The sequence below is a fragment of the Stenella coeruleoalba genome, assembly GCF_951394435.1.
Source record: "Stenella coeruleoalba genome assembly, chromosome: 5".
NCBI lineage: Eukaryota > Metazoa > Chordata > Mammalia > Artiodactyla > Delphinidae > Stenella > Stenella coeruleoalba.
In genome coordinates this window covers 139133046-139160659 of record NC_137150.1, presented here as the reverse complement: position 1 = coordinate 139160659, position 27614 = coordinate 139133046, and the positions used below count along the sequence as shown (strand labels likewise).

Sequence of the window (27614 nt, the reverse complement as noted above, 5' to 3'; positions counted from 1 at the left end):
TACTCCAAAACCACATTACGAGGGATTAAAGGCATTGTATTTTTTTATTTGGAAGTAGAAACGGTGGGTGTCTCACCCCCCAGCAGATCAGCACAGGAGTCCAAAGCCTTGAGCTTTCTGCAGCCCAGTCCTCTGCTTGCTTCTTGTACCCAGAGCTTGTCACCTGGGCCCAGGTGTTACACCTGCATCCCCTCAGTCCCCTGGGGCAGGTTCCTCTCACTGCAGTCTGGCGTATTTGTAGAGATTGGTTTATAGCCTATTTCCTCAACTACCAAAGACATTCTTGTTCTATTCTAATTTTGTTGTTACTGTAGGAAACTTTTATTTTTAAGAAGAACATCTAAAATACGTTGCTCGCACATGAGCACGACTGTTCTGCAGAAGTTATGTTTCTAAGCATTACATTAGTTTGCCAAAGAGTTGCAACAAATTCTTATTACAAGGACGGGAGAAATTGCAATGATTTGCTGTATCTCTCTTTCAAGATGTGAAAACACATACCGTGGCTGTGTCCACGTCTCTGTTCATGTCCCCGTCTCTCCCGTGGGTTAGGACACACTTGGAAGCTGGGTCTCTGTTCACGCGGGTCTCCCTAGCTGCTGCCAGAGGGTCCAACACACAGTAGACCTTCAGTAAATACATTTAGATACTGAGCGACCGTATGTATACTTACGTCAGAAGTTTTGAAATCAGAGTAATGGGGGTGGAAAAGAAACGATGTTTAGTGTTTTCAGCAGGAGTCGGGCAACCAGTTTCTTTCCTCTCTTTGTTCTCGCTTTCCTGAGACATCTGATCAGCTGTGTGTCTGTATCGCCTCACCCAGTTAGAAGTGTTTCTTTCCACACGTACACAGTCAGCCCCGGGACACGTTGCAGAAACTTACCAATGAGGTCATCACCTTGGAGAACTTAAACCAACCTTTTTACTTACAAAATGTGCAAGGGTACAAAGACATGTGAAGTGATCAGTGTTAGATTTGACCCGGGTTTGTTTTGTCATGTTTACCTGGATGTCATCCATCCATCATCATTTATTCATTCCTGCAAAAAGTATTCACCACGCAGGGCTGGACTGGAAAACAAATAGGACACGGTTCCCATCCTTACCGGTTACTACCAGTGGGCACCTTTCTGCATCACTGGCATTCTCCAGCATCTAGTTTTATGATTTTTCATGGCTTTTTTCTTGTCAAACTCTAGAAAGTGAGTTTCTAGCCTTCCTGGTCAACCCATCAAATCTCCCGTCACCATCTTCATTAAACAGGACACACTGCATCCCATGTCAAGTGTTAGTCACTCAGGAGTCATGGGCTAAGCCCCAGGTTGATTGATGCCTCCCACGTGCCTGTGGTTCTGTAGCTCGTTAATGTCACACACGTCTCACAACAGCACTGATGGTGGGCAAGGTCGTCACCCATCAGTCCCAGAGAGGAAAGCAACGGGCACACCAGTGAGGTCACAGCCCACGAGTAGTAAAGCTGGACAAAGGAAGAGACACCCCGAAACCCCACTCTCAACCCCTCCACACTCCTCTAAGAAGAGATGATGCTTCTGTAAGGACTGCTGGGGACAAAATAGACTTCACATATATATTAAATAAGAAGAGCTTACAAGACGGATTGAATCTTTCTTGTTGAGACTTTGAAAAACACGCACACTCTATTACCCGGGATGGTACTCAACACACGGCTGGAAAATACCTGATGGCAGTGAAGAGAGTCCGGTGTGTGATAAGCCCTTGATAAATATTTGTTCATTGAATGATAGGAATGTTCAGGCTCCCCGTTTCACCCCGTCTATGAGACAACTGGTAAATTCATCGTGCAAAGCCAAGGCCTCAGTATCTGTAAGATATGAAAACCAGTAGCAGGGAATGAAAGGCGATTATATACATGGCATGTTTTATGACCTTATTATCCACCAAATCCTCTCATCCCAAGTTCAGGATAATTAAAATAATTTGATTCAATGAGCAGAAGCTTAATTCAGGTTCAGACCCAATGCTGAAAGGCCAAGAATTATTTATATCACTTACCCCTAATTCCTTTGTTGTTTAGCAAGCATAACGCCTCATCACTAGATTTTATTTATATTAGGGTGCTGGGGACCCAAATAAAATACTTTCTGTGCAGGGACCGTAAACCCCAACATTAATTTGGTTAGTAGATTAACTAGGAAGGTCTACGAAGGAGGCCACTGAGTGGAATCCAAGTAAAATTTTTATTTTAGCTGCTATCTCAGAAACTATGCTACAGAAAAGTTCAACTCAGGTACCAAACAGCTCCAAAAACCTGATTATTCAAAAATGTGTCAACTCCTGAGTATTCTACCTACAAGGACAATTTTGCCTGTAGAATGCTTGCTTAGAACAGAACGAAGTGCATTTCAAGGAAAGTAATATCATGACCTATATTCCCAATATTATCAGGCCACTGGTAAAGCTGTCCTCATCTAGGAGAAAAAAAAAGAGGGGGCGGGGAATAATGAACAAAGTTAACTTGAAAAGACTTCTGGCTTGAATAGTGCCACTTGACCATGGAACTCTCCAGATAGGGTCATCTCAGTGGGAAAAGGGGCTATGGAGGGGGGCAAGGTCTCTGCCCCACCGTTGGTGGGTGAGCTGGACAGGAGGAAACACAGGTGAGGGTTTGGGGAGTTGAGGAAGTTGTGTCCCGGAAGTGATACTATCAAACTGACCCCCTCTTCCACAAGCATCCAGGCCTGTAGTAAAACTGATCCACAGCTGGACTTACAGGAAACTTAAGGGAGAATAAAAATAAGAACCCTCAAAACTTATGTAAGGGACTGGGTAATTTTCTGGAAAAGATTCATTAGTATTTAAATAACAAGCTCCACTCTTTAAGCTCCACTTATCACATCCACAGTGCCTGGAAGACATTTAGCCTCCTACCCAGGAGAATGCTTTTCTATCTCTTTGAGGATCTCTTTCCTAGCATTTCAGCAGAGAAACCCAATTATCATTTATACCTTGCTGTCCAGAGAGCTTGACTCTCCAGCATAACTCATTTACATTCTAATCAAGGCCGTGAAAAACCTTCCAGTAAAGTCTTCTGTGGAATTTTGCAAGTAACGGATGAAATGAGGCTGGAAATCAATGCCCCCGAGAATTATGCACCAAGACAGAGCATTTTGATGACCCAGGAAATCTTAATAGGTATCGACTGAGCTGCCATCATTAGGCTTTTCTCTCCAGCATTGTGGAGTGATGGATTAGGTTCAAAGTCCGATAACTAGAAACTGGCAAAAAGGAAAATCCTCCAATTTAAAAAGAAAGTCATTTCACCAGGGTCCCATGACCCTGCCTAGAATCATAAATGAGCTAGTGTCATGCAGATGCAGCACCAGGACTCCTAGGTGTCGAGGGTGAGGACACGCATGGCCGAGTAATGGGCAATCTTGGACTGACAGGTGGGGTCTTGGGCTCCGTTCCTGCCATTTAATAGCTGTGTCGCTTCTCCTCCCTGAGCTCCCATTGTGTCAGCCATAAAGCCGCCCTGAGCTATGTGTGTTCGTCCAGGGAGGTCTGTGTGCCGGGGAGCGCAGCGGGCTCTGTGGGATGATTGGAGGATGAACGCCCTTGCCCCTGTCCTGCAGAGACTTGCAGGTTCAGGAGAGCACATAAGTGAGTCGGTGTCATCAGGCCACAGTTGTCTCTCTCAGTTCTGTTCCTGCGAAACTGCTCCATTAGTGATAAGCAGTCAGCACAGACTGCTGTGTTTAGAAGTGGCCAGATCATTTTCGAAATATTACTACATAAAGTTCCTCTTTGAAAAGCAGAGAATTCAAAAATGGAAAAGGACCTTATGTGGCCTTCAGGCTGGAGCCCCAGAAAAATCATTCCAGGTAACTGAGCCTCTCCCCTTTTCCACAGAATTCTAGAAAAGGGAACATTGCCAACTCCAGTGTCCAATGTTCTGTACTGTTGGAACATGTTTTTTTGTTAGCTAAGAGTTGAGCTAAGAACTCAGTCCACCCCCTAGACCTCTTGCCTCTGTTTCCAAATTTAGAGACAATGAAACCCATCTGGCTCCATCCAGTGTGTCCATAAACCTCTATGTTTCTGAAGATGGGAGACCTGTGACATCCAGATATGCGATGACCCTTTGTTCTCCACATTGAATAACCCAGGTCTTGGTCACAGTTCAGACAGTTCCATTGAAGAGATGCTACCATGTGCAAAGGGATAAGAAAGTGTTCAGACATAAGGGGATCTTCCCTCTTCCCTCTGCTCTGAGAACTTGCAAGTTAGTTGATGAACAAAAGTCATACTCGAGGCAGTGAGTGAATACAAGACAACAATCTATACAGGAGACAGCTGCTTGCTTTCCTGGGGCTGCTATAACAATGTGCCACAAACTGGGTGGCTTAAAAGAACTGAAATTTATTTTCTCACAGTTCCGCTAGTTAGAAGTCCAAACTCAAGCTGTCCTCAGGGCCATGCCCCCCGTGAAGCCTGTAGGGGAGGACCCTTCCTCGCCTCTTCCTAGTTTCTGGTGGTGGCCTCAGGGCTCCTTGGCCCAGCTGCAGCCCTCCAGTCTCTGCTTCCATAGCCCCACGGGGCTCTCCCCTCCTTGTCTGTCTCCTCATCTTGCTACGATCCCAATCATGTTGGATCCAGGGCCCACCCTACTCCAGTCTGACCTCATCTGGACTAATTACACCTGCAGTGACCCTATTTCCGAATAAGATCGATCTGAGGTTCTGCGGTTAGGATGTGGACGTATCTTTTCTGCAGGGGACACAATTCAACCTGTAACAACAGCTCGAGGTAACACTTAGGAAGGAAGCCACATTAGAGCGTATTTGGCTGCACTCTCTCCTCTTACAGAAGGTGGTGATTCTCAGGAAGTTTACGTGATACAAGGCGGGGTCATGAAACTATTAAGATCCAAAAGCAAGACCCAAATCCATTTGGAGTCCTGAGTCCAAATCTGATATTCTTCCCCAACGGGGCTTGTTTAAGTGCTGAAGTATCACCTGAATGTTTCAGACCATAGAGGAGAGGAAGCCAGTACTCTGGACAGGGGTAGTCAGGGAGAGCTTCCCGGAGGCGTGAGCCCTGCTGAGTGGATCATAGCGCTGGGTCGGGAGAACCCCACTCAACACCATGATCACGACTGACCACCCTCCTAGACACAAACCTCGTTCTGGTTCTTCTCAGATCCCACCACCAGGAGAAACGCGAAGGCTGGGCCCACAGCGAGAAACCGGTACGCCAGCCAGTGGACCCTCAACAGACCCCACCCCACCGTTTCAACACACACCCTCACCACTGACTGGAGGCTGCCAACACCCAGGGCTGCGGGGTCCATGGACAAGGAGAGTGACAGTTACAGCGTCAGCCCCTCCCAAGACACAGGTAAGGCCTGCGTGCCTCCTTCTCTATCCCGGGACAAGTAGGGCCCACACCCTGGGTTTCAGGGCCCTACCTGTTCCCTTTCAAGGTCAATTTCAAATTGCTAGACCATTTACCTAACAGGTACCGATACAGCTGTACCGCATTGACCGTGTCCAGGGTCCAGTGAATTCCGCAAAGCAGAGCCAAAGGAGTCTAGTTTGCAGGCGTCCCGGAACTCAGACTCACACGGTTCCCTCTCCTTTTCCTTCCTGCCCTGTCGAGAGAGACATAGAAATTTCTAAATTGTTCTCCCTCAAGATTACAATCATTCTGATTATACTCTGAGGGCATCTCACCCACTACTATCTCCAGGATTAAGACATTGCACTTGAAGTTACATGACAAGATCATAGCACCCCCTATAGGGAACACGGCAGACCCGTTTGACAATTAAACAGGGGTTGATTATAAGGTAAGCCATTCCTACCGTACCATCCACCACCAAGATCTCACTCTGCAGAGAAGACAGAGCCTAAGAATAGCACTGGGTTGCCCACCCCACCAATCTAAAAGTTTGAAAAGAAATGATACCTAAACTTAAGAGCTGTAGGAAATTTTAATCCTCATTTTCTTTTGTGCTGGATGATATGCTCCAAAAATAGTCTCAAAGGCGGCGTGTCACCATGTACGTTTATTTTCATGGCAGTTACTCCTCTTACAAGAACCTCAGAGTTCCACAGAGGTGACTTCAGAACTTTTGAGTGGGTTTAAAATGCAGAGAGTCCTCTACCCAAGATGCTCCTTTTATGGTTCTAGAGGTTTCCTGGTCCCCGTAAAGGGTGCCACACACAAAGAATGAGTCCCAGGGTCAGAAGTCATTTGACCTAGTGAGCAATTCCGTGCGGTCACATCTTCATCTCTAACCATCATCCTGTCTTCCTGCCACACAGAGGCCAGAGGAGCTGAGTACAGAGTTCAGATCATTCCTGCCAGTGAAAGACTCTCTGTGGTCCAGGGGCAGGGAAGGGGCCACTGCAGTTCATTTGCACCGCATTCCCAGCTGTCTTAACTAAAAGCAGAATTTTTTCAGGGGGATGTATTACTGATCTATGGCAGTGTCTCAGGCTGGGGACATCTGACTCCAGAGATTCTGTTGACACCCCGAGCCACATGGCTGAGGATCATGAAGGTGGCCTTACAGTGACAAAGGCAGTCCTCAGACAGAGACCAGGCACCCCTGCCGGGCTACCCAGTGACTGGAAGAAATAGACACAAACCCAGAGCGCCACCCAGTCAGTGCAGACTCACGGTGACACATCACCCGTCTTGTTTTCTCTTTTCACGGCACAGATCGAGCGCGAAGCAGCATGGTCTCCACAGAAAGTGCCTCTTCCACTTACGAAGAACTGGCCAGGGCCTACGAACACGCCAAGATGGAAGAGCAGCTGAGGCACGCCAAGTTCACCATCACGGAGTGCTTCATCTCAGACACATCGTCCGAGCAGTTGACGGCAGGGACAAATGAGTACACAGACAGTCTGACCTCCAGCACCCCTTCAGAATCGGGGATCTGCAGGTTCACCGCATCTCCCCCCAAACCTCAGGATGGAGGACGCGTGATGAACATGGCGGTTCCGAAGGCGCATCGGCCAGGTGAGGCGAGACACGTGTGGACCAGCGGTCGGGGAAGCTCGTCTTCCCAAGTCACACTGGTCTGTTGTGAAAGCCCTTGTTGGTATTCACACTGGGTCTTCTGTTTAGTGACTGCTGCATAACGCACCACCCCAAAGCTTGATCATTTGTTTCGAAACAATGATCATTTGTTTCGTTCTTGAGTCCGAAGTTGAGTCAGGGCTTCGTGGGGACACGCCTCTCGGTTCCGGCCGTGTCGATGGGGGAGCTCAGTCATGGATAGAGGAGCCACGTTCCAAACGGCTCACTCACCTGGAGGGTTGATGCTGGCCGCAGCCTCCCTACACAGGTTTCTCCACGAGGTGGCTTGTGCATCCTTATGTCATGGTGACTCCGTTCTAAGAGCCACTGTCCCAAGAGAGACAGTGGAAATAGCCAGTTCCTTAAGGTTGGGCCTGAAAACTGACCCATCACTTCTGCCATAGTCTGTTGTTCAAGCAACCCCAGAGCTCTGGGAGCCCAGATTCTAGAAAAGGAGATCACCACCACATGAGGAGTATCGAAGATATGGGGGTGATGTTTTAACACTGCCGTGCTGTGGGTTTCAGAAGGAGAGCGGTCTTACCAGGGAGCCAGCCTTTGGCACTTGGCTTCCCTGAGTTACCCAAAGTGACAGTAAATGGCTAGTGTCAGGTCGGCCAGTAGTTTGGTGTCTGCCTTGAGCAGTATTCTGGGTGTGTGGATGGGAGCTGCAAACCCTAAGACCTGCAGGGCCTGGCAGATCATGTAAGTGAAGAAGGTGGGGGGCAGGGTAAAGGGATGGATGGCGACATGGAGAATTCAAGAGCTGAGTGACTGTCTAGGGGAAAAGGACTCTAGCAGCCTCCTGCCAAGTGATCTCGAGTGGAAACTGGGGCCCACGTGAGCGAGTTTCAGAAATTTTGGTGTTATACGGTGACTCACACTTTTCAAGTGTTTGCTCAGATACGCACAAACCATCGTACGGGGCAAATGAAACACGTCTTTAGTTTGGATCCGAACCACGGCGGCCGGTTGTAGTTCTCTTCTGAAGAATCACTTTTTCTTTTTCACCCTGAAGTACCTGTCTGTAGACTTGACTTTGTGCACTGGCCTATCCATTCTTGTGGAATCCAGTTTTATTTCTCGTCTTCCCATTTTCTGAACACTGCTACAGGTTCTATTTCAAAAATATATCTTCATTTTAAATCCCCACGATTCCTTTGGGCTTTATGGCATAAGGCCAAGCTGAAATAAGCTTTATAAATACATAAAGATATATAAAATAAGAATTGTCTATCCAGCAACTCATCTTCCAAACTGAGTCAAGATCCGCACCAACCTCGTGTCAAGAACGGTAGCTTCATTTATTTCCGTGCTCTCTACCTCCTCAGGGAGAAGACTTTATTTGTCGGTGTTTTTATTCAAGGGCTTTTTGTGGTTGGCATTTATTGGCAAGGCAGATGCAGCAAATGTAGGAGAAATGCCATAGCATTTTGTGGCTGTAAACCTCGAGAGTAAGGAAGACGAGAGAGGAGAAAATGAGCCAGTGGACAGGTTGTTTAGTCTCGCTGGGCTGCAGTTGGCTCATCTGTAAAATGGGCTCAAGTGTAAAATGGGCATGGCATCGACACCCCCCATCTGGGGTTTGTGTAAGCTGTATGTCGCCTGATGCAGGCGTCAGCAGCATTAGTTGTAGCTTCTGTTGTCGCCTTGTTGACTTGTTGTCAGGGGTCCCACGGTGACTCCAATGATGGTCTGCAGATGTACTACTCTCCCCCCTCTTCCTTCTTTGGTTTATTTTCCTTCCACGGCCATTGATTCCCTGAGAGCATCCGCCTCATTTGTGTATCAATATCACCCAGTTAAGTATAGGCATCACGCTTCCATCTGAGATACGTGCCATGCTTCCCCTTGTGTAGAACCAGCTCCTAGGTTAAATGTCCTCTGTGTGCCGGTCTTGAAATCATTAAAGGTGCGTATCGTTTTGGTGGCTTGTTGTTCATCATGTTGGATTTTCCTGTTGAAAAAAAATGTTTGAACTGTTTTCATGATATTGTTGCCTAGACCCACCAGAACAACTGAGAGATCACAAGTAAGGTACTATTGTCATAATATGCTATTTAGACTAACAGGATTTTATAACTGTAGATATGAATAACTTTTTAAATCCTTATGAATTCTAATGCCCACAAACATTGTTTCGTCCACTCTAAATGATGTATTATTATTACTGGACATTTCATATGCTTTTAGAAAAATATTTCATCCTTCTGGAAGCCTTTCTGTTGCTCCTTTATAATGGAACCAAATTCAACACAGGGCACAAAACCTAAAGTTACAGTTTATTATCCTGCTGACTGGAGACTGTGTCACAATTAGCAGTTCCTTGAACAGGGCTTCCAAACCAAAGTCTTTACCTGTGTTCCCTTGTGTTTCTAGATGCTATCAGTCATCCAAATCTCTGGATATCTTTCTCCTTACCATCAGTTCTTTTCTGATGAGGTTTTTTTTTTTTTTTTTTTTCTGTTTACAACCCCAAGCTTTTAAATTCTCTACAAATCAGGACTAAGCGAAATGAATTTGGCCAGATGGTGGCTGCAGGAAAATAGGAAATATGTCTTAGTTATCTGTATATTTCTCTCCTGGTGTCTAGCAGATATCTGGCAGCATAGCGAATGTTCAAGAAATATTTTTAACCAGCTTAATGATATTGAATGTGTATACCTAACACTGTGTCTGATGTAGAGCAGGTGTTTAATAAATGTTATTGAATGAATGAATATATCATGATTATGAAGATGACAAGATTGGCCGATTGGTTCAAGTATGACAATGGTTAGAAATTATTAAATAGAAACTATTTCCATCTTTAAAAACAAAAGACAAAGCAAACAAACTAACTCTCTATTCCTCTGAGAAATAGCTGGAAAATTTAACAGCTTCTTTTCCTCTCGGCCAAGGTGGCTTCTCGTACTTCGGTTACGAGAGCTACTTTTGGTTTCAGGTAGCATCTGGAGCCAGTTTCTGATGTTCTTGGATTACTACTGCTTCTCTATTCATGATGCTTATCCTGTGCGATCAAGAGATGCCACGGCAGGAAGCTACTTAAATCAATTTAAGGCTTCAAATCTGCAACCTCATGCAGCCTGGCCCCGCCAGCAGCACGGGAAGTGTCCACCCCTTCTGATCTCCTCCCTGAGATGCTGGGACCCCAGCCTTAAACGTCTGCACCTCACTGACCCCCTGCTCCTCCGCCGTGATGAATGCAGGGGAGGTTTTCCGGTTGGAAATGGCCGTTGCTTGCCACCAACTATTGGTTCTCTGAACAACCAGTTATACGAAGCAGTTTGAGGATTTTAATTTTAAGATCAACTCATCACATACCTCACGCTCCCCTGGGGGGGTGTGTTTAAAGGGAGAGAAGAGAGTGGAGTGAGAGACAGGGCTCCCACCTGAAGGACCAGCCAGCCTCTGCTCAGGTCACGTCCCCTGCAAAGGCTGACCTTGTTCTCAACTGTCGTGTGCACATGTCATGTACGCACGCACACGTGCACACACACGGACACACACGCACAAGGCTTGAGTTCCCCTGGCCTTTACCCTTCTAGAGATGGCCCTGCTCCTTCCCGCCCACCCCCCCTGCCTCCCCGCCTTTCCTCCAGTGTGTATTTTCTGGCTTCCACTCCACACCTAGCCCTGTTTTCGGAGCTGGGGATACAACGGCTGACAGGACCCACGAAGACCCCGCTTGGAAGGAGCTTATGTTCCTGGGGGGAGACAGACACTTATCAAGTAAACAAATAGTATTGTTTCAGATCATGGTCAGCGCTGGGAAGGGAAGTAAACCAGGAAGGGGATAAAGTCTGGCAGGAGGTACTTAGGAGAAGATGGTCAGGGGAGTCCTCTCAGAAGCAGTGAGACGTGAGCTGAGACCTCAGTGGTGGACGGGCAGGGAGACCCGGGCAGAGACCCTGAGAAACGGGTCCACGCGGAGGGAAGAGCAGAGATAAAGGCCGGCAGACAGCAATGAGCTTGGCATCCACAGCACAGAAAGAGTTTCCTTCCATCCAAGCTGTGTTTGAAAGGTGCAGACTTTCAAACACTCCCCCAGAATTTAAACTCAGAAAGACCCCCCGGGGCCATGAAGCAACATCTCCGCGTATTCACGCAGCTCTAGGTAGACCTTAACATTCGAATGGGCTCATTCTGACTCCCTCCTAGAAAACCAAACCTTTCTGATGTGCATTTGCAATTCTGTCTTCTTAAGGACCGGCCTGTAAATTCAGTCTGTTCTTTGTCGCTGTCCCTCAGACACAGAAAGCGATGGCGGGACTTGTTCTGAGGGTCCCGAGCTTGGAACCCTGAGCGTGTTTGCCTTTCCTAGCCATCTCCTCCCCGCTGCACGGGGTACAGGTGCCGAGCTTTCCTCCGACCTTGCCACGTGCTCTGGCTGTTTCACTGTGGCCGCAGCTATGTGGAGATTTTCTCTTTCGTTCTCACTACATTCTCTCTGACTTCTGAGTCCATTGGCGGCTCGCTGCTTTCCTAGGTGGACATATTGCCGTTCTGCTCTCATTGTTGGGGAGCCTACAGGGGGTGGAAGTGAGGGGGAGACCTGGGCCTGTGACAGAGGGGCAGGACGGCCACCTGTGTCCTGCTGAGTGACCAGAAGACGGCTCTGGATTCCAGTGCGTGGATGACACGCAGAGAGGCTCACCACCATGAAGGAAAGTCCACTGCATCTCCAGAAGGGCCCTGTCAAAACACAAATGTCATACACTTGTTTGTTCAACCCATCTCTACTGAGCATCTTCCCTGTAAAAATACCGTGCCAGGTATTACCTGAAGACATCAAAGTGTTAGTATGTTAAACCAACACTTCCCACAGTCTCCTTGTTTATCAGAATAGCACATAGTGTCACAGACAGCAGACAAAGTGTCCCAAAGACGGGTCATTGAGGAGGTCCAAGAAACAAGGCAAAACCCAGCTTATGGAAGACAGACACCCCCTCCCACACACACAAACACACACACACACACACACACACACACAGCCCAGTGAGGTGTCACCACAAGCCAGAAGTGACCTGAAGGTCCTGGAAATATACAAAGGGTAAAAAATATACAGCAAGGACCAGCATCTCTCAGTGTGGTCCCGTGTGGACCCTTGAGACCAAGGTCTCAAGCATCCTATTCCCAGACTAGGAAGCAACAAGCCAGAATTCAAGTCATTCAGTCAACACCCTCATGTTAAAAATCCCTTCTTTGCCTTCCCACTGCTTTCAGGGTAAAGACCCCCAAGGCTCTGAGAGGCCAGCCTCCCCTTCCCCACCAGTCATGACCCCCCTGATCTCCAGGCCCCAACTCTCTGGCCTCCTAAATTCCACCAACATAGATGTCCTTTGCCTGACATCATCTCGTTCCAGGTGAACTAGTCCTTCTTGGGATGAGTCAAGATGAGCGGGGTTATTGACACGGGGCTGCTAGCCTCGCAGTTGAACAGGCTGAAGACCCCAGCCAGGGCTTCTCCTTGGGGGTCCTCGGTGTGTGAGTCCCTGACGGTGTCACGTGACCCTCACGGACCCTTCCCCACTGGGGGCTCCAAATGCCCCAACATGTTCCCAGCTCGCCTACCTTCTGAGCAGATTTTCCAATCCTGCTTTTTATCCAGAATTACTCTCTTTCAGAAGAATCATGAGCACAACAAACTCAAAGCCCCACTTTATACCTCAGTGTAGTTTTTAAAGTCCACCAGCAAGTAGGATCACAATAACAACGAGCCCTTAACAATGCATGAAGCCTCCCAAGTACGAGCCAAGAATGGTAATAGAATCCACTGACGCGGACTTCCGATAACCATCTCACATTACTTATTTAGAGTTTTTCCTGGTTGCCGTTTGGGAGTGAAGATTCATTTACCAAGAAGGGTTCATTTACAAGTTTTCATTACTGCTCTGACATTAATATTAAACTGGAAAAGTGTTAGATCTGGTCAGCCTCGGGTGTGCGCGGACTACACGCTCCCCTTTGTAACTAGCTCTTTGATGCCATAGTGTCGTTTCAAGTCTGTGTCGTTTTCATTGAAATTGCTGGAAGTCGAGGTAAGCATCCTTGGCTTCTTACCTTTACATCAGTATCCAGCTCCATCCAAGCACAGATGTAAAACCTTGTTAGAAGTTGATGAAAGTTCCTTTTCTTGTGTCCCCAGAGGAGACTGAAGCCCACAGGGACCCTGCTTCACTTTCATTCTGCACAAATTTTTTGTGAAAGCATGCAAGTGTTCTCACATTTGCTGACTATAAAGAATCGCCCAGCCAGAAGAAGAAGGATATTGCAATGCGCCTTGGAATTTCAGGCTCCCAAAAATGCATTCATGTGTCCCTTATTCATCCTCAAATTCCAGGCACCTCCAAGTTCGCAGGTGCTGGACCAGTTTTCCCAGGTGAGATGGTTCAGAGCATAAGAAAGACTCTTTCAGGATTACAGGTTTTCATTAGAAATTATCAGGCCCGTTTCCCTTGACTAAAGGAAAGAGCTAAAGCTCAAAGGGCTCACAGAACTACTTGAGGCAGAGGCAGGATTTCAAGGCAAGACTCAGCTCTCTCTCACTCACACCCTGCCCGTTGCTCTGAGCCCACCACCCTAGTCAGGTCAGGTCGGACACAGGCCATCTAACTGCTGTTCCATCGGATGCACCCCTTACCTTCCTCCACAAAGAACTGAGGAGGTCATTCCTTGTGGATTAGGAGAGGCAGAGGAGTACCATTCCCTATGCTGACTGAATCTGATGGTTTTCAAGTAAAAGTAAAGTGAAATCAGGATCCGCGTGGAATTAGGAACTTGGACCATGTAAGCTAGGATTTTGCAACAGCAGCGCATAATATCTGGGGTTGGGTGATGCTCTGTGGTGGAGGCTGCCCTGGGCATCATAGGACGTTGCCACGTGCCCCCTGGAGGGCAAAATCACCCTCAGCTGAGAACCGCTGTTCTCGACTATAGGCTTTCTTTCCCCAGGGTGCACGTGGCCAGAGGCGGGAACTGTTGTCTGAGCCAGATTCACAGACTGCAGGTCCATTACAGGGTTTCTGAATTGATCCGTTCTTGTTCGGAGTCGGGATTGATTTTGCCATTCTCCTTCCAAAGCTAAAATGCATTCAAATGTTGCATGTGAGTCTGAATAGATGGAGAAGGTTCAGGAAGTTTTGCTTTCCTGATAGGAAGGCAGGGGGGTGTCTTCTGGCTTTCAGCGAAAAAGAGGCAGGTTTAACACAGCAGTTTTCCCTCAGTCGGGCAGAGCAGGGCTTGGAGGCCCCCTGGGTGCAGGAGAGCAAGCTTTGAGCTCGTATTTTCTGATGGATGTGGGATCGCCAGGGGAATCCATGCTAGTTCAAGGCCGGAGGGCTGGAGTTGTCATGGCGCCAGGAAGCGAAGTGGTTAGGGACCGACAGAGAAATGGATGCTGACTTATTTGCTGTGAACTTTCAGGGATATTAGTGGCACCAAAGGTCCCCAGAGGGCAGTGACAGGAGGATGAGAAATGGCCCATGATGTCAAATAATAAGACATAACATGGAAATAAAGGCTAAATCACCTCTCGTCCTTCAAGGAGTGAGTCCGGGCAGCGCCTGAGCTCCTCTGGCAGCCAGGTGTGAAGGGTGCAGTTTGTGGGCGGTGGGCTGATGAGACACGGGCCGGGGGATGCCCGGGGAGTGCAAGGCCCGGGGCGGGTGGGCTGTCGAGGCCAGGCGAGGAGAGAGGGCCAGCTCATGGTCTACAACCTACATCCCTTCCCACAGGGCTCGCTTCCCGGTCCTCTTAGCCGTCATCCTGTGACTCGGTGACCTTGGCTTTTCTCTCTGTGTGGCGCTGTGTCTCTCACTTTCATCTCTCTTGGTCCTGTGTCTTCATGATTTCCCTCTGCTTCCCTCTGGGTGTGTGCTTCTCTGAACCCCTCTGTCTCTCTCTGTCCTCTCTGTTTTCTCTCTCCCCCATCTCTCTGTCTCTATCTCTCTGTCTCCCTCTCTGTCTCTGTCTCTCCCCCCATCTCTCTGTTTGTCTCTCTCTGTCTCTGTCTCTCTGTCTCCCCACCAGCCCTCCTCCCTCTCACCTCACCCCTGCCCCACCCCCTCCATCTCAGCACCACCTGACCCCAGGCTGGCCCAGCAGCTCAGTCCCTCAGCCCAGTTGCTCGGAGCTTTCTTGCCCCACCAGCCTCCTTCACCCCTCGCTGTCCCTCCACGTCTCTGACACAAGGGCCATCATAGGCTTTGGCCTCAGGAGCAGAGCACAGTGGGGTGACTGTTGACGATGCACAAACACGCAATTAAAACCCACAAAAGCCAGTGGGTGGAGACAGCCTGCAAGGCGCAGGCGGGACTCAGCCCCCGTGGGTTCCTCTGGGTTTGGGGAGGTAGCTCACAGGGTTTAGGTGTCAGGGAAGGTGCTAGAAGGGCTGCAAGTACAGGCAGGCAGGTGAGCAGGGCAGATGGAAGGTGAGGAAGGGAGTGCTGGGGTCCCCAGGTCCTTTCCCTCCCAGCTTTCAGAGGGTGAGCCCCGGGGCCGCCTGCCTGACTCTGTCCTTTCCTCCTATGTGCCTCCGCTAGCCTTTTCTGTGTGTGGCCTTCCCCTCCGATTTTCCTTCCCATCTCTGTCTTTCCATCACACGTGCACATGCACACACACAGAGACACGCACACATGCACACACACTCGACACGGGTGCCCTGGCCCCTGCACTGCACTCAGCCATCTCCCGACCCTCTCGCACCTGCACTGTCTGTGCTTTACCCCCTCCCCGTGCCTTCTACTTCATGGGTGAAAGGTTCAGCACAAAGGAAACCAAACTAGAAAGAGGGAGAGACAAAGTGGAGAGGTAGCCGGAGGAAAGCAAGAGGGGAAGTTATCACTGAGGATGTCAGTTCCAATGTCCGTCTGGAGGACCTGGTTTCCTGGAATCTGCACCCAGGCCGGGCCAGGCTCCACCCGGGTTGGGGGCAGTGGCAGGTTTACACACCAGGATGCCAAGGGCGTGCGCACCTGACACAGGTGACTCTGGAGTTCAAAGCAAAGGAGACCCCTCGACTTCTCCTGGGTCACTGCCGCTTTCAAATGGAAACTCCAGAGGGCTGGGGTGGATTCACTTCGGGGTGGGGGGGGGGTTGCTCCACGGAGCCTGGTGGGGGTCAAGTGTTCTGGGAGGGTGGGCTGGGGAGGGCTGGGCAGCGGGGAACCGAGAAGGCCCGTGGAGACAGATGCACTCAGGAGGCTTCGGCTCCCTCCTGGGGGGAATCTGGAAAAGCCACCTCCAATCCAGCCCTGAGGGGGTCTTTGGGTGCCAGCTGGACAGCTGTCCACTTCCCCAGGGAGCAGGCGACCTGGGAGAAGTGACTCTGGCTTGGCCTTGGCAGAGAAGGAAGGATGGCTCATAGGAGAGCCCACAGAGGGGCTGCTGTGAGCTCAGGGCACAGCGCGGGGACAGCGTAAACCACAAGCGTGCCGGCCGCTGTTACTGATCATTAAAGAGGAAACCCCTCCTCTCTTTGGTGGATGGGAGCAGAGACTGTTCCACACAGGAGTAATGTTCAAAGAGGTTTCCTGTGACACCCCCAGCTCATCCCAGACAGGAAGAAAGGACCTCTGTATTAGGGTCCTGTGGCCTCTGTACCAAATTACCGCAAACTACGTGCCTTAAAACAACAGAAACATATTCTCTCTTCTGGGCGGACAGAAGTCCGAGATCAACGTGTCCGTGAGGTTGTGCTCCCTCCAGGAATTCTAGAGAAGAGTCCCTTCCTTCTCTCTTCCAGCTTCTGGAGGCTCCAGGTGTTCCTTGGCTCATGACCCCATCACTCCAACCTCTGCCTCATCTTCACATGGCCGTCTCCCTTCTTTATGTCTCAAATCTCCCTCTGCTTTTTTTTTTTTTTTTTAATGAGGACACATGTCATAGGATTTAGGGCTCACCTTAAATTCAGGTGATCTCATCTCAAGATCCTTTACTTAATGACATCAACAAAAACCCTTCTCCAAATCAGGTCACATTCACAGACCCCAAGGGTTGAGATATGGACCTATCTTTTGGGGGGACACTACTCAACCCACAAAAGACAGACACTAAGGTAAAAGAAGAGTGCCCGAACCGTTCCCCTGTCAGATCTCCAGCCCCATAACTTCAGACCCTCTGGAAAGGGAGATGTCTGACAGGAAATCTTTCACCTGCATTATCTAATTAAACCCTCATTATAACCCTCTGTGGTCGATTCTGCTCTGTTCCCATTTTATGAGTGAGGAAACTGAGCCCAGACTTATACCTGTCAGATTAAAACGCAGGCAATGTCGTCCAGACTTCCACTCTTAATCACCACCGTTAGAAGCGTTGTTTAGTTTATCCCATGTGAAACGGCCGGCCAGATGGAGGGCCGGGAGGTTAAGAAAAGCAGGTGCGTGGGTGTCTAGATTGTCATGATAGTTTCCCATTTTATTTCTCTCTGTCTGGAGTCATAAGCGCATGGTTGTCTCGGCATGTAGAGACGTCTGCAGAACATAAAAGTGGACGGACGCTTAGAGAATCAGTTTCCTAACTGGTACTGGGACTAGCAAAAGAGGTGGGTTTTAATGGCCATAAAGTGCCTTTAATAAACAGCGCTCCCCACCGATCACTCTGGTGCTTTCTTCTGCGTCAGCGCATGAACTATTAAGAGAGCTCACTTACGTCATTCACACAGTTGAAAGGGCTACTTGGGGTGCTAATCAGAAAACACACACTGTCAAAAGGAGCTAATTAGAGCATCACACAACTTAATCAAGCTTTGCCTGAAAAACTGGATCTCTCGGAGATACTGACTATTCAGAGATGCTTAGCAGGCCTGCGATAAGCAAACACAGAAGTCCTTGTATATAGGGATGTGGTGCTGAGCTGTTTTCATTATTAAGGATTTCCAGTTCTCACCAATCTTTTCCAGCTACCTTGATCACTACATCTAAAGTGGCAACCCTGAAGGTATCATGGGTTTGTCTTTTGATTGCAGACACATTCGTTCCATCCAATCTGGCACCTGAGCATCCCTCAGTCCAGCTGGGACCAAGATGCTGTTGCTTTTTAGGGGTTTAATAAGCCCTGTTTGTTCAAAGGGGAGTTGCTGGGATGGAGAGTCATTTGTGAATCTGTGACAAAGCATTACAAATATGCCAAGTGCTCAAGATTTAGTTGGGTGTCAGAAACAGCATAAGGCACTCTTGACCTACATTTTAAAAGAACCCTGGAGGTAAATGCCTTCCACATTTTCTCAAGTACTTGAACAAAATGATTTTTAAGATAATATTAGTTATGTAAATAAATAAAAGAGCCAATTAATCTGGACTCTTGGAATGAAGACAGATAATCACTTTTAGGAAATTGGATATATAAAAATCCACAGATTTCAAAACTGATCCATTAGGGTGCGTTGATTCACATGCAAAAAATTATTCTTCGTGCTACAAAAGAATTGTTCCAGTTTTTGTTTTTAATGACAGCTCTGTTAATGCTTTCATGATATTTGTTTGCAAATAATTTAACCCCCAATAGAGAAGGTTAAAGAATACATCCACTACCAGAAAGGAAGACGAAGAATTTTCAATACCATCATAAAAGGCATTAGGGACATAGGGTTTCATTTTTTAAAATTAAATACTTTTAGTTTTCGGGACTAAAGCTAATACACATAGCAATATCTACCTTCAACATTAGCATCTATAATGGTAAACTTCATGCCACCATTTTTTCTAAGCTAAAGTCCAGATACATCAAGTTACAAAACTCATTTCACAAGAATGCGAAATTACATCATTTCTTTCTGTAAGAGTGTCGTGGCCAATTTATCATCAAGGAATTTATTATTGGGCTTTCCTTTGATCCAGTTCACTGTATGAAGCCAATGTTGAATCAAAGTGCCTTTGATTTCAGTGAGCCAAAACCAAGGTATTGTTTTAGTGGAACACAGGCTGAAAAATATTAATGAAAACGTATAATTAGTCACCATCACTTCTTGGGATAAAGACATCCTGAGAAAGCCAGTGGGAAAATGCTAAGTGGATTCTTGCATCATAAATACCAAGTAACATGACAATGTAATGCAAGGTCTCAGAAATCAACATGGTAAATCTCCCAAAAATAAGGTCATCATTTCTCTTATTGGGGGGTTGGGGGGACTCTTAAGAAAACTCAAAGCATTTTGAAAATTCTTATGCTCATTTAAACTGTGCAAAATGCATTTTCCAGTAATTTTTCAGCCTGTCTTGCTTTTGTTTCTAGTTCTCCTATACCATTGAGTAGTCTCTCCCTTCTCTTTAAATGGTTATTCTCTTTCAGTGAGTAAACTTGAATTTCGAAGGTTCTGGGGTCTAAGTCACTGTCTAACCGCACACAGCTTCACTGCTTTGTTAGCGCAACCACCAGCTAATGGCAGCCCTGCCTGGCACAGGAGGTTCCAAGATCCCACCAAGGGGCTGGCTGAGGAAGACATGATCAACAATAAGGAAAGCAGGGAATATTTTGAAGCAAAAGAAACAAGAATTGCCAGTTATTTTAGATTCAGAAAGTTAAGGAATGAGTTATGCCTTAGATAACGTTATTAAGAATAAAATGCTCACTAACGATCTCCTCTGGGGTGTCCCCGACCACATCAAACTCAGCATGTCTGAAACCAAACCCATGATCTTTTCCCACCAAATTATGGTTTTTCTCCTAGGCAGTTCTGTGCAATGAATGAATAGTCCTGCTGTCCACCCAGTTTCCTGAGCTTGAAACCCGGAAGGGAGTCATCACTGACCCCTCCTTCCCACTGTCCCACCTGCCATCAGTTCTGGAGCCATCTCCTTGGGCTTGTTCCACAACTCACAGTTTCATTCCCTTTCACTTCCCATTGATGCTCAGGCCGTCATCATGGCTCTCTCACCTGCACATCCTCTTACCTAGTCTCTCGGCTCCAGGACTGCACACCCCCAGCCCGTTTTCTAATCAGAGCTGCTCACCAGGTCTGCCATGAGGGACTTACATGTGAGCCAAGATGACCAGCCTCTCAGTCCCCAATGTGGCCAGGAAGAGCCCACTGCATTCATCCCAGTGTGTTGCACAAATACCCCTTGTCTGCATGCGTCTCGAAGTGAGAAGAGTTGGAAGCACTAGGCTACACAGTGAACAATGTCTATTCCAAAACTGCTGGAAGGTCAGGTCTGGGCTTCAGTCCAGCTCAAACCTGGGTGATGTAGTTTGCAAAGTGTGTCTAGTGACTGGGCTCTAATTGTGTTCATGCATTTAGGGGTCCCACAAGATGTATTGAAGACTTGAACCAGGGTCATAATGATGGGAGCAAAAGGGAGTCAAGAGATATTTTGCAAGTAAAATTAACCTGGAGAAGGAGGTGTCAATGAGGGCTCTGAGATTTCAAGTATCAATTTCTGGGAAGATGAGGATGACATACAAAAAGTGTGGGCACGAAAGAGAAAGTGGCATTTGGGGATGAGTTTGGGACTAGGGGCTGGCCTTCATGAACTGGGTTTGTAGACTGTGACTTTTAAAATTCGTGATGTGCATTTCTCTAATGATTAGTGATGCTGAGCATCCTTTCATGTGTTTGTTGGCAGTCTGTATATCTTCACTGGAGAAATGTCTATTTAGGTCTTCTGCCCATTTTTGGATTGGGTTGTTTGTTGTTTGATATTGAGCTGCATGAGCTGCTTGTATATTTTGGAGATTAGTCCTTTGTCAGTTACATCATTTGCAAATATTTTCTCCCATTTTCATCTTGTTGTCTTTTCATCTTGTTTATGGTTTCCTTTGCTGTGCAAAGGCTTTTAAGTTTCATTAGGTCCCATTTGTTTATTTTTGTTTTTATTTCCACTTCTCTAGGAGGTGGGTCAAAAAGGATCTTGCTGTGATTTATGTCTTAGAGTGTTCTTCCTATGTTTTCCTCTAAGAGTTTTATAGTGTCTGGCTTTACATTTAGGTCTTTAATCCATTTTGAGTTTATTTTTGTATATGGTGTCGGGGAGTGTTCTAATTTCATTCTTTTACATGTAGCTGTCCAGTTTTCCCAGCACCACTTATTGAAGAGGATGTCTTTTCTCCATTGTATATTCTTGCCTCCTTTATCAAAGATAAGGTAACCATATATGTGTCGGTTTATCTCTGGGCTTTCTATCCTGTTCCATTGATCTGTATTTCTTTTTTTGTGCCAGTACCATACTGTCTTGATTACTGTAGCTTTGTAGTCTGAATGAGGTATCACCTCACACCAGTCAGAATGGCCATCATCAAAAAATCTACAAACAATAAATACTGGAGAGGGTGTGGAGAAAAGGGAACCCTCTTGCACTCTTTGTGGGAATTTAAATTGATACAGCCACTATGGAGAACAATATGGAGGTTCCTTAAAAAACTAAAAATAGAACTACCATATGACCCAGCAATCCCACTGCTGGGCATATACCCTGAGAAAACCATAATTCAAAAATAGTCATGTACCACAGTGTTCCCTGAAACACTATTTACAATAGCCAGAACATGGAACAACCTAAGTGTCCATCGACAGATGAATGGATAAAGAAGATGTGGCACATATATACAATGGAATATTACTCAGCCATAAAAAGAAATGAAATTGAGTTATTTGTAGTGAGGTGAATAGATCTAGAGTCTGTACTTCACAGAGTGAAGTAAGTCAGAAAGTGAAAAACAAATACTGTATGCTAACACATATATATGGAATCTAAAAAATAAAAACATTTTTAAAAGGTTCTAACAAAGACAGGAATAAAGATGCAGACATAGAGAATGAACTTGAGGACACAGGGAGGGGGAAGGGTAAGCTGGGATCAAGTGAGAGAGTGGCATTGACATATATACACTACCAAATGTAAAATAGATAGCTAGTGGGAAGCAGCTGCATAGCACAGGGAAATCAGCTCGGCGCTTTGTGACCACCTAGAGGGGTGGGGTAGGGAGGGTGGGAGGGAGACGCAAGAGGGAGGGGATTTTGGGATATATGTATACACATAGCTGATTCACTTTGTTATACAGCATAAACTAATACAACATGGTAAAGCAATTATACTCCAATAAAGATGTTTAAAAAATAAATAAATACAAAATATAAAATAAAATTCGTGATGGACATTCATGTGGAAATATCTAGCAAAGCATGTGAAATTCAAGTCTAGAACTCAGGAAAGAGAGCAAAATGGAAAAGATGGATGTGAGCTATAACGAGATGAGGTGAGTGCTGAGCCTCCAAGAGAGGGCTGAGCACAGGGCACTGGGAAAACCCTGTCTTAGAGGGTGGATGGAGGACAGGGTCCAGGAAAGGAGAGTAACAAGTCGCAGTCAGAGATGTAGGAGGAGCTCTGGGAGAGCAAAGTGCTGTGGAAGCTGAGAGTTTCAAAAACAAAAAGATCAACAGCACAAAATGTTGTAGGTGGTACAAGTAGGGTGAGGACCAAGAAGAAACCATGGAATGTGGCAAATAGAGGTCACAGTTGAACTTCAAAAGAACAATTGCTGTAGTTGATGGTGATGGCAGCTGTGCCAGTTCAGGTTTTCCAAGAATCAGATGCCAAAACAGATTAGACATGCAAGGGATTTGGTGGTGGGGATGGGGGGTGGGGGGATTCTTGTAAAGAATAAAGATAAAAAGAGGGAGCAGTATTACTGAATTCAGGTTCAGCCACTCATTGCTCAATAATCCAACACTGAGAAACAGATGTTGGGTAAAAGGAGAGACAGCTTTATTGAGGAAGCTGGCAGTCCTGTGGAAAAGGTGGACTCATGTCCCAAAGAACTAACTCCCCATTCTCAGGCTTTGCTCAGAAATTTTATAGGGAAAAGAAAAAGGGGCTACATGCTGAGGAGAGGGTGGTGGGGGTCATGATCAATTCACAGACATTCTTCTGATTGGTTGGTGGTGAGGTAATTGGGAGTCAACATCATCAACCTTCTGGTTTCAACCGGTCTGGGATTTCCTGCTGGTGGGCAGCATGCAGTTAACTCCTTCCAGCTGGTGGAGTTTCAGTATCTACAGAACAGCTCAAAGGATGTGGCTCAGAATGTTCTCTATAGACCTTGAGGAGGAACTAAAGATCCTTGACTTTGTTTAATGACTAAACTATTGTTATTTTGTCTTCCTTGACTATTGTCCTTTGTTTCTGCATCTTCTTATTTCTCTGATTAAATTTATTCTTTAGAACTTGGGGAGGGCCTAGGAGGCTAAAGTTTTTCTGCAAACAAGAAGCAGGTGGAGGACATGGCTGGTGTCTGTTCCAGAAACAGGGTCCTGCTCCATTACAGCAGAAGCAGGCAAGGAGGGCCCACAGACCAAGACACAGGTGTGAATCCTGTGACAGGAGGAAGGGAAGGAAGGGGTGGGCAGGAAGACCCTCTGCTGTGGTGCACTGCTGAGGACTCTGCAGCCGGGTGATGGGGAAGCCCTGAGCAAACCCCTCATTGAGAAATCCCACATCAGGTGGGGTTTGTCATCACGGAAACCTGTCGTGTCAGGCAGTGCTGGGAGCAGCCCAGAGGACAGGTGGCCTCTGCGTTGGGGCGGGGCGGGGGGGGGGGGAAATGGATTCTGTCCACTAACCTCTCTCCCCACAGTGGGTTCTCTTGAAGAGGGTGCATTTCCCTGGCATCATAGAAGCCAAATGAGTGATCCTGAGAAGGAAGTAGAAACCCTGATACTCGGTCTAAGCTGTTCCTCTTTGTCTACACGGCACTGACCGAAAGAGACACAAGCAGTTTAGCAGGCAGGCAAAGCCTGGTAAGGATTCCACCAAAAGCAATCACAGAAGTGACGGCCAAGGTCACACAGTTCTGTGGAAGTGCTGAGACTCCATCATTCTTTGCTCTGCATCCCTGTCTCCCTCCTCAAACTCTGCACTCTCCCGACCACTATCCACTGCATCCAGGGTTCAGCCCATCACCGTTTATACCCCGCATGTGCGGTTGCCTCTGGTGTTTCCCGTGGTGGGGTTTCCAAGAATCTTGTTACCTCTACTTCTCTGGTGAAAGTATAACATTTAAGAGCTTAAGTGAACAAGTCATAGGAAAGCCAGCTCTCCCTGTTCCTGGTGGAGGAGGCCTGAGGATGATGCCTTTGCAGGGGCTCTGACCAGGGGTCTCGGGAAGCGTGCCCAGGTGTGGAGACATTCCCACCTATAATACCCCGAGTGGCCCATCGCATGGGCACAGGGCCAGCCAGCACCTGCTGACCAAGTGAAGAGCCCACCTAACCCTCTGTGTTTCCTTGCAGGTGACCTCATCCACTTGCCTCCATACCTTCGAATGGACTTCTTGTTGAATCGAAGTGGTCCAGGCGCCAGCAGGGACCCGAGTTTAGGGCAGGCATGCTTGGAGCCCCAGAAAAGTCGGACCCTGAAACGCCCCCCGGTCCTCGAGCCCATCCCCATGGAGGCTGCCTCCTCCACGGCCTCCACGAGGGACGGACAGCAGTGGCAGCAGGGGGCCGTGGCCACATTACCTCAGCGGGAGGGGGTGGAGCTGGGACAGGCAGCCAAGATGAGCAGCTCCCAGGAATCCCTGCTGGACTCTCGGGGCCATTTGAAAGGCAGCAATCCCTACACCAAGTCCTACACCCTGGTATAACCAACGGCATGACTGGACAGCGGTTGTAAATACGGTTTAAAAAATTCAATCAAAGCTACCTTTTTTTTACAGAATTCCAATATTTATAATGAAAGAAAATTGCCAAAATATATTAAAAAAAAAAAGAGAGAGAGAGAGAAAATACTGAAAAAAACCACAGACAGTGCAAAGACTCTCCTGCTTTTTTTCTGTCTGAGTGTGAGCTCCATCTGCCTGGGCATCTGACTTTTTGGGAAAGAAGTCCAGTTTTATGATCTTCACGGGCTATTGCATTTTTACTGATTTTCTACAATGTGCATGGGGGACACATTCAACCTTCTGACTGGAAGTTCTATCACACAAGATTCAAGAAAGAAAACAGGAAAAAAAAATTACCTTCTTTGTGAATTTAAAAGGAACCTTGATTTGGGGACCGGGGGAAACGTTAGTCATGTTTGCACACCTTTCTTTCCCATTAGAAATTGGGTCCTTGATTTGACCTCCTTCTGTTGTTACTTAGGATGAGTGCCGTCAGTGAAGGGGTGGGGGGAATCAATTTGGTTTTCTTTTTTGTTTATTTTTTAAGTTAATGAGACACTCTTTGCATTTTGTCTAAGTGAAATAAAAAAGAAAAGGTGGTCTGCCTTTATTTCGATGTCTACTTCTCTTGTCTCCTATTGATTGCTGGGTCCTCCTTCCTAGGGGTGCTTGTGTTTGCAAACACCAGGGCTGAATCAAGGCCCCAAGTTAATAAACCAGCCAGGATTCTGAGAGTCTGACTTCCCCAGGATAGAGGGGAGAGACACAGAAGATGCAGCAGGTCTGAGTTTTAATGAGGGGCTGGCCAGGTATTCTAAGCCCTTTCATATGCTCTGCTCTTTGCCTCCCAACGACACCTGGTCCTCTAGCTGGACTAGGGGTCAGAAAACTATGACCCACGGGACAAATCCAGCCCACTGCTGTATTTATCTATAAAGTTTTATTGGAACACAGCCATGCACACCATGTGCGTTTAGTCCATGGCTGTTTCATGCCATGATGGCAGAGTTGAGTAGTGACAACAGAGATGGTAGGGCCAGCAAAGCTGGAACGATTCACCATCTGGCTTTTTCCAGAAAAAGTTTGCAGACCCCTACTCTAGAGTCCCACCGTCAGCCCCAGCTCACTGGAGGCAGGAAGGTTGGACCAGGAGAAGTCTGTGCATCCTGTCCTCAGGGACCTGTCCTGCCACCACCATAACCAGTATCTAAATGTGCAGTAGACCATCTTAGTGTCTGTTCCTCTGACTCACTCCTCTGCACCCAGAGAAAATGAGTCAAGAGTAAGTGATTTTCCTCTGAAATCTTTCTTTTTCTTCCTCTCAGTTTATATTATTTTCCATGTGGCTTATCCTAGCAGAGCACTTATTCTTAAATAGTATGAATTGTGTTCTCCTTCCCATGACCCTTACATAGTACACCTTAGAAAGCCCCCCCCAACTCCCCATTCCAGCCTCTCTTAGGTCTCATGTCAGAGGTTTAGCATTGACCAGAAAACTTGGTCGAATGACCGGAGCTGCTCAGTTGCCAAGGTAGCAGACTGTACAAATACTTCCACTCCCTTAATACTCTCTACAGGCTCCCCTTTAAGCCACCAGCCTAGGCTGGTGTCAGCCATTGCCATCTGAGAACATGTTCAGAAATTTCTTTCCTATTCTGCCTCCTTCTGTCCTTCTGTCCCTCCCTCTTTCCTTCCTTCTCTCCTTCCCTTCTTCCCTCCATCTTTTCCATCATTCCTTCCTTCCATTTACTTTCCAGGCAAGCCCATTTGCCTACTTAGATTCAGTGATACCGAGCGTCTGCAGAGCAGATCCAGGACCACATCAGGACCGCCTGCTGGCCCTGACATTAGGTGACTTCCTGGATGCGAAATGCTTGTTTCTTGCCGTGGTTTCAACCTTTAACCCGTGTTGCCAGTTCGTTGTTGGCATCTTCACAGACTCTCACAGACTGCTTTTTTTTTTTAATTCAAAGAAATGAAATGCTACTTTCTGGGAAAAAATAAAATTAAAGGTCTATTGTTCATCAACCTAAAACTTACTATATCCCCTAAACTTAGAAGTTTACATTTTTAAAAATTTTTTATCTCAAGATGTGCAAAAATAAAAAATTCCACATCATGTCTGCCTCTGGAATGGATTGCTTTCAATAATACTGCCTTGGAAATGCTCATTAAAATGAGTTCAACACATAAGCACTGTATCAAAAAGTTCACCCTACCCCTCAGGTAGGGGCCTGGTGTTAATATCTACAAAGAGACCCAGATGAAAGGGGTCTCTGTGGATTAAAAAGTCCATTATTGAGAGGAGTGATCATTTTCCTCTGGACTTCTGCCCATTTCTAATCTGATTTATAATGCCTTCCAGAGGTCACCTTACTAGCCTAAGTCTGCAGCCAGATTGATGTAGCTTGGTGTGGCGAAGCTCAGATAAATTCTTTATCCTCCAGCCAAAAAACTCTAGGGTCAATGGACAATCATTACTGGGTCAACGGACTGGGTTTCCTCTGAGGCATCCACCTGGCTGGCAGCCTGAAAGACGTTCTCCTTCCTAACGTGAGCAAGGTCTTCTGTTGCTGCACAGCCAGGGTACAGCACTGAGCACGTGCACACCCACAGGAACCCCAGTGCTTCCACCTGGGTCACTGCCTGGTACCCACCTCTGCTGTGCTACCCACAAAGAGAAGAGGCTGGAGAAGGGAGGTGGGGAGAGATGGAAGAGCGAGATGGTCTTAAATCTGATCGCTCAGAAAATCTCGATAATATCTTAAGACAAGGAAAACACACTGTTGCTTAATCTGCTTTTAAAATAAGTGGTAGATCACCACCAGGAAAGATCCCTCTGACCTGGGACGTTGATTCCTCATATGCCAAAATCTTCATGTGACTTTTAAGGAAATGGCTGAGGCCTTCCAGAGAAGCGGTGAACTCTGTACATCTATTTCCAGCAA

General features: G+C 47.1%; 1 protein-coding gene across 2 annotated transcripts in view; it reads left to right on the top strand.

Annotated features, from left to right (window-relative positions):
- The window catches only part of DSCAM (DS cell adhesion molecule), a gene marked incomplete at both ends in the record, with an annotated part of 750319 nt that extends 725671 nt beyond the window's left edge, over positions 1-24648 (top strand). Inside the window, 3 exons of one of the 2 annotated variants that reach the window (XM_079923135.1) lie at positions 5182-5379; positions 6709-7011; positions 24296-24648. In XM_079923135.1, the coding sequence (XP_079779261.1) occupies positions 5182-5379; positions 6709-7011; positions 24296-24648 (854 nt within the window). Of the gene's footprint in view, positions 1-5181; positions 5380-6708; positions 7028-24295 lie in introns of both variants that reach the window. The other variant, XM_079923136.1, reaches the window with a different exon arrangement.
- Between the last annotated feature and the right edge of the window lie 2966 nt (positions 24649-27614).